The sequence below is a fragment of the Lemur catta genome, chromosome 2 (assembly GCF_020740605.2).
Source record: "Lemur catta isolate mLemCat1 chromosome 2, mLemCat1.pri, whole genome shotgun sequence".
Taxonomy (NCBI): Eukaryota; Metazoa; Chordata; class Mammalia; order Primates; family Lemuridae; genus Lemur; species Lemur catta.
The window spans coordinates 130,244,866-130,258,260 of NC_059129.1; the positions used below are offsets into that span (position 1 = coordinate 130,244,866).

General features: G+C 34.9%; 1 protein-coding gene across 5 annotated transcripts in view; it reads right to left on the minus strand.

Moving 5' to 3' along the window:
- Window positions 1-13,395, minus strand: part of SHPRH (SNF2 histone linker PHD RING helicase) — a 90,976-nt gene that overhangs the window by 55,387 nt on the left and 22,194 nt on the right. For all 5 annotated transcript variants that reach the window (XR_006733578.1, XM_045544527.1, XM_045544526.1 and 2 more), the window contains 6 exons: window positions 11,779-12,438; window positions 10,246-10,497; window positions 9,032-9,110; window positions 3,544-3,707; window positions 3,178-3,434; window positions 1,941-2,062 (listed from right to left, as the gene is read on the minus strand). Coding sequence is in view for 4 of the 5 variants with exons in the window: in XM_045544527.1 (XP_045400483.1) it covers window positions 1,941-2,062; window positions 3,178-3,434; window positions 3,544-3,707; window positions 9,032-9,110; window positions 10,246-10,497; window positions 11,779-12,438 (1,534 nt within the window). In the remaining variant the exon portion in view is untranslated. The remainder of the gene's footprint in view (window positions 1-1,940; window positions 2,063-3,177; window positions 3,435-3,543; window positions 3,708-9,031; window positions 9,111-10,245; window positions 10,498-11,778; window positions 12,439-13,395) is intronic.

Sequence of the window (13,395 nt, forward strand, 5' to 3'; positions counted from 1 at the left end):
TCTCTGACTATAATTACATGAATTTGTTTATTTCTCATTATAGTTCTATCAGTCTTTGTTATTTATTTTGAAGCTCTAATTTTAGGTAATAAACATTTAAGATTTTTTTTTCCAGTAATGTAGTAATACTCTTTACCCTTGGTAATATTCTTTGCTCTGAAATCTACCTTAGGAGCTCCTGTGGTGCAATTGGTTAGTGTGCAGTACTCATGTGAAATCTATTTTACCTGAGAGTGATATAGTCACTTCAGCTTTCTTTCGATTAATGTTAACATGGTGTATCTTTATTCATCCTTTTACATTCGCATCTTTAAATATAAAGTTTGTTTCTTATAGAAACTATATTGTTGGATATTGCTTTTTTAAATCCAGTCTGACAATCTATGCCTTTTAATTGGGATACTTAGACCATTATAATTAATATGATCACTGATATGCTCGAGATTAAATCTACCATCTTGCTATGTCCTTTCTAATCATCTCATCTGTTCTTTATTCCCCTTTTTCTTTTTTGCTGCTTTTTCAGATTGAAGATTTTTTTATTATTCTTTTATCTAATCTTTTGGATTATTACCTCCCTTTGTTGTGTTTTTTAGCAGTTGCTATAGGGAGCACATATCTTTGCCTTGTCACAGTTTACCTTCATGTAATATTATACTTCATATACAGTATAAAAACCTTATATTATATATCCATGTTTGCCTACCCCCCACAGACTCTGTACTATTGTTTTCGTACATAAATTTACAAGTTATTAAACCCACAACATATTTCTTCATATTTTTTTTTCTTCTTCAGGGACTCCAATATATTTATATTAGGCTACTTGAAGCTGTCCAAAACCTCAATGAGGCTCTTTTCAAATTTTTTAGTCTTTATTCTTTGTTTTTCAAGTTGGAGAGTTTCTATTGCATCCTATACTTCAAATTTACTGATCTTTTCTTTTGCAGTGTTTTATTGTCTATTAATTAAGTGTATTTGCTATATTAGACACTGAAATTTTGATCTCTGGAAGTTTGATTTTATGTTTTCAATGTTTCTACTCAATGAGTTTAATCTTTACTCTTGAATCTATGAAATATAGTTTTAATGATTTTCATATTTATATAAAAGGTATTTATAAGGAATGGTGCTTCTTAAAAGTGCCAGTTATATATTAATAACTTCTGTTTCCAGACGAGATAGAGTAACAGAGAATGGATTTATTCTCCTTCCTGTAACAACTGAAATAACAGACAAAATACACAAAACAACAGTTTGTAAGATATTGGACACCAGGCAACAAAAAACAGTGATCCCTTAGAGATGGGAAACAACCAAGAAAACACCCTTCTATGTAAATGTTCTAACTTTTTAAATTTTGTGCATCATATATATAACACTATAACTTTATACATAAACATTGTGTATGCATGTTTATGCATCTATCTGTCACCCTCTGTAAGAATTTAAGGTATACAAGTTCAGGGAGTTTACTGTGTTTATCGTATCATCTTTGTTACCTTGAACTTACTCAAACACAAATATCTATTGAAAAAATGAACTTAAAAACAATATCATTTTTAAATAATAAAAATGATATTATTTTTAAATCAATGAACAAATCTTCCTTGAATGTGTTGAAACTCTTCTAGATATTTTGTTTACGGTTGTTCACTACTAAAGACTAAAAGTAACAACTTCTAGCTATATCTTTGTTCACATCCTCATTTCCTTAAAAAAGAACTTCGAAAAATGGAAATGTTTGGTCAAAGCATATGTAAACTTTGAAGGTTTTTGAAGCATTCTGCCTAACTGCTCTCTCTTAAGTTGAACCTATTTAAATTGCAATCAATAGTGTGCAAGAGTGTCTTTTGGGGGGAATTTTGATTTCTGTTATAATTAACCTTTTACAGGAAGTATTTGGAAGAATGAGAGATAACAAAGCAATCACCTTCTACCTTTAATGATATGGATGCCTGCTAAGCCATTGAGGGCACAAACTAGCTGCCGATGTGCTTCTTCACATTCAGTTCCACATTTCTTTTGCAAAGATGTCAGCAGTTCTTCCATTGTCATGGTGCTAAAAGAAAAGATAGACTGTTCAAAACTAGAAAGAAATTCCAAAGTGTTATTTCAGTGGGAGTGTTATATCACATGTGATCAAGAGTATGAGACTCCTACAGAATCTTTGCAATACCTTCAGCATTTTTTTCTTCACCTCCATTCCAGCTCGATTACCTCTATCTGACCCCACCATTCTTTCAGTTCTTCCCATTTCAGGATAGAGAGAATGGAACTATTAATAGTAGAATGCACTAGTTTCTTAAGCAGAATGTACATCATGATGTATTTGAAACACTATGGGGTGTTTGTTATAAGACTATCTAAATACCAGCATTGCAACTTAACTAATTAACCTCTTTGAACTTGAACACTTAACCTGAATACTTTTTTATCTATAAAAAATGAAGATTCAAGGATCAAGCTAAATGCCATTTCCACCAGAAGGCTGTTTGACCTTAGCCATTCATATACAAATTGTTTCCATACTCTCATTGTCCATAGTAATTTGTATGTACATCTTCTGAAATTTACCATGTTCACCTGTATTTCAGAAATCTATTAATATAATTTTGTCATTTTTCCTTGTTTGTCTATAATCTGCTTAAGGTCAAGGACAAAATCTAATCCTCTTTCTATCTCTTATAGCCTCAGGTGCTTTAAAAAAGGCCAGTTCCTGAATCACAGTCTGATACATAAAAAAATTTCTAGGACACTAGAAAAATTAAGAACATAAATTCCTTAATGTTTTCAGAAGGAATAATCAAATAAATATAGTTGTATAATTTTAAAGAAAGTATTTAATGGTAATCTAATTCCCTGATGTGGGAACCAAAAAATATACGAGCAAAACGCTTTCATATCTGGAGTAGAGCCAAAAAGCCCCCCAAAACAACAAAAACCCCAACAATAATCCTAATTTTAAAAGAACTGTTCAAAACCATGAAAATAAATATGATGTGATTCTCTTTCACAAATGAGATTCCATACCAAAGAAAAAACACCATACCATTAAAAATAACTGACAACTCAGTTATAAGTCTTTGAATGAAACTGTGGGCCAGAAAGTTAATTGCTTAAGTATTGTCTACTTTGATACTATCAATTTCAGTATAAGGACGTTGATAATAAAACCTTTTTTGGAGAGGCAAGAACTCCCCACGAACGGCCTGTGGGTGGCAGCAGGCCTGCCTGAGCCTCAGCAATGGATACAGGATGGAGGTGACAGTTCTTCTGTCCAGGCTGCTGAGCTTGAGAGCCCAGTCGGAAATCTTCCTGAGTTTTACCACTGCATCCTGGCAGCACACCTCATGCTGACGGTGATAGAAATGCCTTTCCACTGGAGAAAAGTGGAGCCAGTGTATTTCTTCAGTCTGCGGTGGTATCTGGATCTATAAAGAGGAGGAAAAAAAAAGATTTCACCTGAAAATTTAACTTTCCATCCCAAAGTTTTTTTTTTTCTTATAATACACTTAGTCAATAAAAACTTATCATACTGACTTGGTCAATCACATCTTTCTTTGCAGACCTCCACAGTATCTTAGCAATAAAGGTATAGAGATGCTGAGGATTCTTCTTACAGTAAGGGCGATAGAGAAGTCGAACCCACCAGTGTTTGACACAGTAAGGTTCAATACCAAGAAAGACCACTAACCCAAAAAGATCTGAAAAGAAAAAAGAAAAAAAACACTCTGAGAATAACTGTTTCTGTATTTCTTCATAACTACTTTGAATAAGCACTTTTACAGGCATTACAGAGTACATAGTAATTTGCATGAATTAAAATGTAGATTGTATAGGCTCTTAAATCTGAAATTCAATTCCAATTCAATTTACACTTCTTGAGCATCTATTTTGCTCTAAGTTTTGCGCAAGGTGCTAAAATGTTGTGAAGTTTATGGAACCATTATGCAAAGCTTATATTTAATTCCAAAGTCTGAAATTACCATCAGGTAATACAAGAAAACTACTCAATTGAATGTGATTGATAAGAGATATGCAAGAAATACCATGCAGTGAAACTAATAGATGCAAGAATTGCTGGATGAGGAAAAAAAAATTTCTAATCACATAGATGATATGGACAGTATTCTCTGATCCAATACTCCTCATACCCTTTGATCTAATAATTCCATTTCTTGAAAACAAGCCTAAGGCAATAATAAAAAATATAGATAACTCATTTACCTACACAGTGATATTCACAGCAACAATATCAACAGTATATAGAATAAAAATGACTCAAATAAAGAAACAAATTATGGTACCCCTATAAAATAGAACAATTTTTTTTTTCTGATCTAGCATGCCTTGCATTTGTTAGCTTTAGCACGTGGTACTTCCTATATATCTCTTAATTGGACATACTGAATTTTATATTTTATTTTTTCTCCACTTAACACATCTAAGTGGTTTTCTACATATTTATTTGTTATGAGTTATGGAAAACTGCTTAGGATGCAATGTTCAGTGAAATAAAGGAACACAAAATTATGCGTGCAGTATGAGTTCATTTATATAGAAAAGACTGGATGTGGTTTTGTATTCAAGTGAAGACTACGGGTGAGTGTAATTTTCTTTAGACTTTTACATATTGTTAAAATTTTTCAAAATGGGCATATATTCCCTTCAGAAGCCATAAAAAAATAATATAAAATACCATGACCCTATCAACAACATCATTTTGAAGATGACCAACAAATATTTAGGTAGAATTAAGCTATTCTGATGGTTGCTGGGAATTAGTAACAGCTGAAAGAACCAAACCATCATTGCCTATATGCAGAGATCACAGATTTTTATTTTCAGTTCAAATCAGTTGCCTATGTGCTAACTCTTGAGATCCCAAAAGTGCCTCCAACTGAATCTGTCAAAATCAAGTTCATAATCTTTTCCCCCAGACATGCTTCTCTGCTGGTGTTATTCACTGGTGAATATTGTTACCATCCATGGATTTATGCAAGTCAGAAATCTCAGCATCTCCTGACCTAATGTTAGGAAGGGATAAGGAGAGGGAAAGAGGAACAGATGTTTTCGTCTATGATAGGAGAATGTAAGAACTGACCAATTAAAAAGAGGTAGAGAAAAAACAAACTGGGGAAATGGTCAAACCATAAATGTCAAGGACTGGCGAATGAGCACTGGGAGATTTCATTTGTCCTCAACTGACCCGGGGCTCATTATCATCTAATTTGCATTGTGGTTTTGACCCCCCAGTGGGCTTTCAAAAGCTTCTGGGAGGATGCATGAACACAAACTAAGAGGGGATTTGTATAAGAAAACCTGTCAATCACTCAAGAGCGGGGAAAGGGAAACTTCACCTAAAGAGAGGAGGAGCAGTCCATTTATCATATAAAAACGTGTGTGCTAAAAACCCAGGTCGTCTCCACTTGTGGAGATAGACTCGTTCCCTCTCTGGACTGTACTGTGCTTAATAAATCTTGGTGCTTGACTCACTTGTATCTGTATGGCCTGCTCATTTATTCCATTGACTCAGTCTCAGTAGCCATTCTTCGATAAGAACCAGGAAACACACAAACCTGACACTATCACCAAGGCTTGTTAATTTTCCCCATCCACTTTCTTCTATATCTTCAAGACAAACCTAGCCCAAAGCAAATGTGCCAGCATCACTTGCCCAGATTACTTATTATAGCTGATCAACTGATACCCTAATATCTACTCTTATTCCCTTCTAAAACATCCTCCACAATGCAACTAGAGTGATATTAGAAATATAAATCTAATCACAAGATGACTTCCAATCACTGTGTTTAAGTGCTTTCAATAGCTTCTACAGTTCTTAAGAAAATAAATTCTTTTTCATGGCCTACAACATCCTCATGGTCCCATCTATACCCACCTATTTAGTGTCTCAATGTGCCGCTTTCCCTAGTTTTTCGTGCTCTAGCCATGCTGAAACTCTTTCAGTCTTCTCCTTCTACATGATCTTTATATTTTCTGTTTTCTCCACAAGAGAGAATTCTTCCCTCTCCTCTTTACCTAGCTCATGGGAATATTTCGGATCTCAGATCACGTGTCACTTCCTTCTGCATCCCTATTATGCGATGTCATAGAACCAGATCGTTTTTATAAAACCTGATATAGTTAGAATTTTATATTTTTCCCATTTATAAAAGTTATCTTGATTGTAATTTAATACTTATCATTTAATAAATATATCTTCCCTGCTAATCTATAAGCTCAATAAAGCCAGGGACTTGATCTACTTTTGCTCATTATCCACTATGGTTTGACTGTGTCTCCCAAAATAAGCTTGAAACTTAATCCCCAATGCCACAGTGTTGGAAGGTGAGGCCTACTGAAGGTGTGACTGGGTCATGAGGCGGGCTCCCTCAAGAAAAGATTAATGGCATTATGGGAACAGGATAGTTATTTCAAGAGTGGGTTGTTATAAAACAAGTCCAGCCCCTGGTTCTTCTCTCTGTATCATGCACTCACTTCCACCTTCTGCCCTTCCACCATGAGATAACCCTTGCCAGGTACCAGTGCCATGCTTTTGGACTTCCCAGCCTCCAGAACTATAAGTTAAATAAACTCCTTTTCTTTATAAATTACCCAATCTGTGGTATTCTGTTATAGCACCAGGAAACAGTTATTTAAAGTCAATAGTTTCAAAGATACTAAAATAAATAAATGACTACCTAAAGGGAAAATAAAAACAAAGGCTGAAGTGGAAGTAGCTATCATTCATTGAATATTTAATATCTGCTAGGCACTGTGCTAAAATACTTTTTGTAAATTTTATTATAATTAATCTTTAAAACACCTTATTTTACAAATAAGGAAAATAAAGATTTGTATGTTTAAGTAATTTGTTTATGGATATACAACTAAAGGTCAGGATATGAACCCAGGTTTATATATTCACCAAAGCCAAGGCTTTGTATATTATACAAATAAGTATTTCATACAGACATGGGGTCTGAGGGGTGAGCAGCATTCATGCCTCTTTGACTTTCCAAGTAGATGGCATTATTTCAGCCTGCCGGCAGAAACAATCTAAAGACCTAATAAATTATGAAATTTCCCTAGCCTCATTTCCTTGCTTAATATATGGTCAATCTGGGATTCACATCATCTCTGGGATGTTGCTAACTAATAAATCACCAAATCTGATTTACCTATCAGTCTAGCACAATGAGGTATAGGTGAAGGGGTGCAATTTTGCTCTCCAGGGGACATTTGGCGATGTCTGGAGACATCTGTGGGTGTCGGAATTATAGGAGTGCTACTAGCATCTAGTGGGTAGAAGCTTAATATCCTAAAATGCACAGGACAGCCTCCAAAGAAAGAGAATTATTTGGCCCAAAATGTCAACAGGGCCAAGGATAAAAAACCCTGGTCTAGCACAAAAAGAAAACAAATGAGATTTCCACTTCCAAATACAACACAGAAAACCATGGGCAGGCTAACATTCCCACTGTGACAATCAGAAAAAAACAGATACACTGCAAGAATCACAGTGTTAAAGATACCAGAGAGTTATGGAAACAAGGGGGAAAGATGAGTAAAATTCCAGAAAGTTTGGAAAAGTTTTTTTTAGGGGACTTAGAGTATGAGGAAACTTCTGAGGGTGATTATCTTGCTGCAGGAATAGATTCATGGCTATCCACATATGTCAAAACTTTTCAAATTTCATTTTAAATATTTAGTTTTATTATATGTCACTTATAAATGACTTAAAGCTCAAACAACTCAATAAAGTTGTTTAAAAAAATTATTCAAGAATTTGAATGGTGACAAGTGCTTGAAACACCTGCCAACATCTTACATCTCTAAAAAAAATTTTACATAGGGAACTGAGAAATTGTTACCCATATTCTGTCAGCACTAAAATTAGAAAAAGTTACTCTGATAGCCATTTACTTTCTGTACCCCTCAGATAACTTTTAAGCTAAATGAGATCTTCTTAATACCTAAATATCTATAATGTTGGCAGATCACTAAATTTAGTCTTTTAATGAGCCTGATATTATTCTATAAATATGTATCTTAATGTAACATTAAAATTATGTGAATATTTAAATATATGCTTATTCATAGAAAACTTTCCCCCCCTAAAAATAATCATCAAAAAACATAGTTTTTAGGTCCAAGGCATGGATGTTGATGTTTTTGTTTCAGTAGAATGATAAGTTATCCTGCTGAACACAAACATAATATATGAAAGTTTGGGTTTTCGGAAACGTAAGTTTGAGTGGACTCCAAGTATATTTAAATTTTGTAATTTAACTACATTTTAATAATGGCTTTTTAGGAAATTTATTACACAAAACAAAATTTACTTAAACTTTTAGTTTTATATATTCACAACTTGGACAAAGGTTTTAAAAATGCAGTGTCTGCTCTATTGAGAAAGTGACAACAAACGAGATCAATGTAGAAACATCATTATAATGTATCTGTGGAGGGGAGAAGTCTTAAGAGGAATCATTGAAGGAATGATAGTTATATGCATATAGTCTGACATTATAAATCTATTAATAATTTATAACTTTTACAATTAGTAAAATTATGGTCCCACTATTAACGGGTTCAGACAATGAAATCACAGTCCCTATTTGGAGAGACACAGCCAGTTGAAATTAATTTCTTTTCTCCCTCTCTCTCTCTCTCTCTCTCCTCCCCTCTCCCTTTTTAGTCATTCTTCTACTTCCCACTTTGGAACTCTGCTTTTAATTCAGACATATATCTACATTGTTTACGTAGGTACAATAATTCCTTAACTTAGGATAATGGGACCATTCACTACATATCTGTCCTCATATACACAAACAGAAAAATCACCCAAGTACCATTTAAAAAGATAAATGCTTGAAACTATTAGGAGTTAACTGTAATATAAATACATGTTCATCACTTAAATAAGGATTTCAACAAACATTAAGCATAACAATAATTTTCCCACAAAAAAAAAAATGAAGCTTTTCAAATACATGCAATATGTGAGGAAATCATACATTACCCTCCAATCCTCTCTGTACTGGAGTGCCACTGATGCACCACCGATTAATTCCACTCAAACGCTGAGCCATTTCTGCAGCCTGATGAGAGAGAAATATGGAATAAAAACAGGCCAGGCGCAGTGGCTCACGCCTGTAATCCTAGCACTCTGGGAGGCCCAGGTGCGCGGATTGTTTGAGCTCAGGAGTTCGAGACCAGCCTGAGCAAGAGCGAGACCCCATCTCTACTAAAAATAGAAAAGAAATTATACGGACAGCTAAAAACATACATATATATACAGAAAAAAAAAATTAGCCAGGCATGGTGGTACATGCCTGTAGTCCCAGCTACTCGGGAGGCTGAGGCAGGAGGATTGCTCGAGCCCAGGAGTTTGAGGTTGCTGTGAGCTAGGCTGATGCCACGGCACTCTAGCTTGGGCGACAGAGTGACACTCTATCTCAAAAAAAAAAAAAAAAAACAATACAAAAGACACAGAAGAACATAGAATTCAGGCATATTCATGAAAATAGTCCATGAAAAGCTACACTTTGGGTGAGATGTACCTGCTTTTATTTACCACAGTGTTGAGTGTCATACTGAACGGGCCATATTCCAGTATAGTGGTTCTCATTAGTGGGAGGCTGCCATGCATCCCCTCTGAATTGGAGAACTCCCTGAATAACGGATACATTCCCTACACCATTCCATCCTCCAGATGTATTAATAGGTATGATCCATAAATTCAGTTTAGGTTACAGAATGACAAAAGAAGACAGAATAAAGACATATGACAAAGGCCAAATCAAAATTCTATCCTTTAAAGTATTAATAGCATTTTCTTTTGCCATTTGGTCTCTCTGATTTAAAAAACTGCCCAAATCAACTTTGGCCCCAACCTATCAGCACCTACATGATAATTCTTCTGGCTAGCAGAAATGCTGAAAAATTCCCTAAACATGGTTTACTTTAATTTACATCATGTATAAACTGACATCTCACTGAAACATATATGAGCATTACGTATAAAGCTATGATTCAGAGTAATAAAATAATTCCAAAGGGTTATGTAGTTCATAGCACAAGAGAAAAGCACATATAGTGTTTAAAAGTACACTTTTGAACAATATCAACACTATATGTATGCTAACTATGATTTAATTATTAAACTATTCAAATTCCCCTCATCCCTTTCTCCTTTCTTCCCCAACCCTCAAAAGATTTTGCGAAAACTCTCACTTTTACCGCAGGACATTCAACCATCTGAGCTTCATCAAGGCAGATCCTCCACCACTCCACAGCTACTAGGGGGCTGGGAATAGCCATATAGCGTTTCTGGTTCCGTAAGCGACGCCCATCCTCACTATTGCTATGTGGGATATCGACATAGTTTAGTTCTGAACGAAGGACATCATAGGTAATGATAACTATATCCTGTTCTGCCAAAAAATGAGGCTGTAAAAAGCCATCTTTCTTCACTCCTTGATATACCTAAGAAATAATCAGTACAGGCATAGTTATTGCAGAACGGCTTGTCAAAGACAAATGAAACATTCATTAATATCCTTACTGAGCCCTTTCTATATGCTTAGGACCACACATGCTATCAGACAGTTCTCACACCTGTTTAGAGAAAGACACACTGTAGTGTGGAGGACTAATAACATAAGGAATGTGAAAGGAACTGTAATAGAAGTAAATGTAACAGCACCGCAGTGGAAATGCCAATTCTGTGGCAGAGAAGGTGAATTCACAGAGGAGTTAAAATTTGAGGTATAACTTGAAGAACATTTTGGAGTTCTCAGAGATGGAAAAAGCGGGAAAGGACTATATGCTGGTAGGCAAATGGAAACAACAGCATGTGGGAAAGCATGATGTTATGAAAAAGGAAAATAAGAGCTATTACTTACAAAATATCTTTTAATGTTTCAGACACTGTACTAAGTACAATCTCTGAACTTCAGCAACGTTGTTAGTAGTTGTTAATATTTCTATCCTATGCATAAAAATATAAAGTGAATTGCTCAAAATTGATGGAGCTAAGACTCAAACCAAGGTTTGCCTACTCACACAGAACAGAGCTCCTCAATGGCACAAAACTGTTTTTTTATTTACTACTATATTCTCCATGTCTATGAGAGTGGATAAAATATAGAACACCTTTGGTATTATTTGTGTGGAAAGAAGGAAGAACAAAAGTAGTGAAATGTACTAATATTAGTAAACAATATGACTAAATGACCACTTACTATGTGCCAGCACTTTATGAAATCATTTAATCTTCACAAGTCTGTAATTGGATACATTTTCAGAACTTAGAACAGTTCCTGGTACATAATAAGTGTTGAGTAAATATTTGTTGAATAAGTTCTTATCTTATAGATGAAGTAATTGAGGCTTGAGAAGATGATTTTGGAGCTAAGAGGTGACAGATCAGACAAGTAGCTACTATTACACAATGCTGCCTTTGAATTGTGTTTCTCTCTAAGAGTATAAATGCTTATACCAAGACTTTTTCATTCATGTGACCAACAATTTTTTAAAAAAGTTTTCACGTATTTATATTCAAAGTGCTTTAACTTCTGATGTCAGAAAAGAATACACATTCTATTGTTCTTTTTTTTAGTCTCAATTTCTCTTCAAGCTGTGATTTAATATAACTTTGATATCATTAACTTTGGGATAAATAACAAAGCAACGAAGACTATAAAACTATCATAAAGAAGCAAAAATTTACATTTTCCTATCCCTCTTTAGCTCAAATGGCCTTACCAAGACTCGAAGAGATGATGACCTTACATGTCTGTTGATCTCATCCACCCACTGGTGACAGATGGAACTTGGAGAGATGATTAGAGTTGCTCTTGTTGACACAGGCTCCATTGCAACAAGGCAGTGGGGGCAGTAAAAAGGCTTAACCTTCAGATTCTTCTCTTCATAATTTACACACTTTGCATGTTGCCACAGGTGACATTTTAGGCACTGAACACGTGGCTTACGGTCCATCTGGTCAAGTTCACCACATATGCACTCAAAGCGATAATCAGCGGTGTTACAGGGACTCATGACATTAGAATATGGCACATCACTACCAGCAGGGTTTAAAGATTCACCATAGTCCTTTGCTTCATGTTCTTGTTTGAATTTGGAGACACATATACTTTCAGATGTGGTAACATCAATTCCAGAGTCACTGGTAGCTGGACAGTGACCTTGTGAATCAGAATTGCTATTTGGTTGACTTTTTCCTTTTTTTATGGATAGAACAGGCTTTTTCCTGAATTTACTACGATTTCTCTTAGGCTTATAATAATAATAGTAAGGATCATCATCATCATCATCAGAGGTGTTTGATGGCAAGTATTCAGAATCTGTGTCCTTGTTCCCTGATTTTCTAGATTCTTTCTGGATTTTCCTTGGACTCCCTACTGCCTATGAAAAAAATAATATTTAATTAATTTATTTCAACATAATTACATCTCTTGAAATTAAACTCCTGACTTTATGTATGTATTTTACATAAAAATCTGGTAACCAGTCTTTGCTACCCTTTTTCCTGAAGAGAATCACTCTAGATAAGTGGCTTCCAATCTACCCTCTGTAAGAACCTTCCCTGTAGTCTACAGACCCCAAAACAAAAGGCAGGCTGTAATAATTTGGAGAGATAAAGGGAAGATTAGGAAGATAAAAGGAGCTACTGATATTCTGTAATTAGCCTCTTAGGATTTACAGTCTGCCTAAATCAATAAAAGACTAGTATTTTAGAGTATATAAATATATAAAATAGGGCAATTACAAAAATACCAAGTACTAAAATATAGCATCCAAAGAAAGTAAAAGTTAATCTGTTAGTTACTGCAATTCGCAAATAGATTCCTTCTTTCCTTTCCCTTTCTACCTCTGCCTTCTCTTGCAATTACTTATTGAATGCCAACTCTGTGCCAGGAATTGTGTCAGATGCTAGGGATACAAATATGAACAAGATTTGCACCTGGTCTCAATGGAGTATACAGGAAAAGTGAGAACAGTAAAAAGTAAAACAATGCTACAGGAATGCCTAAGAGGTACATAACATGGAGAGAATGTGACAGGCAGGTAAGTGATGGTTTCCTTCAAGTGACATCAGAGCTGAGTTGAACAGAGGAGTTAGGACACTTAACACAAATTCAATGGCATGAATTCAAAGTGTATTTCAGGTTTTGGTGGCAGCACGGAAATTCACTGCAGTTTTCTACACTGCCTGGGGATAATCCTGGAGACTTCCTACTTCAGGAAAGAAGTTTTGTCTGCTGTTTTTCTCACAGTGGCCAATCTGGTAGCTCTGTATTTTGACTTGTTGTCATTAGTCTTTTCTTGATTTATGTTTGCAAATATTGTAATTATTTTCCT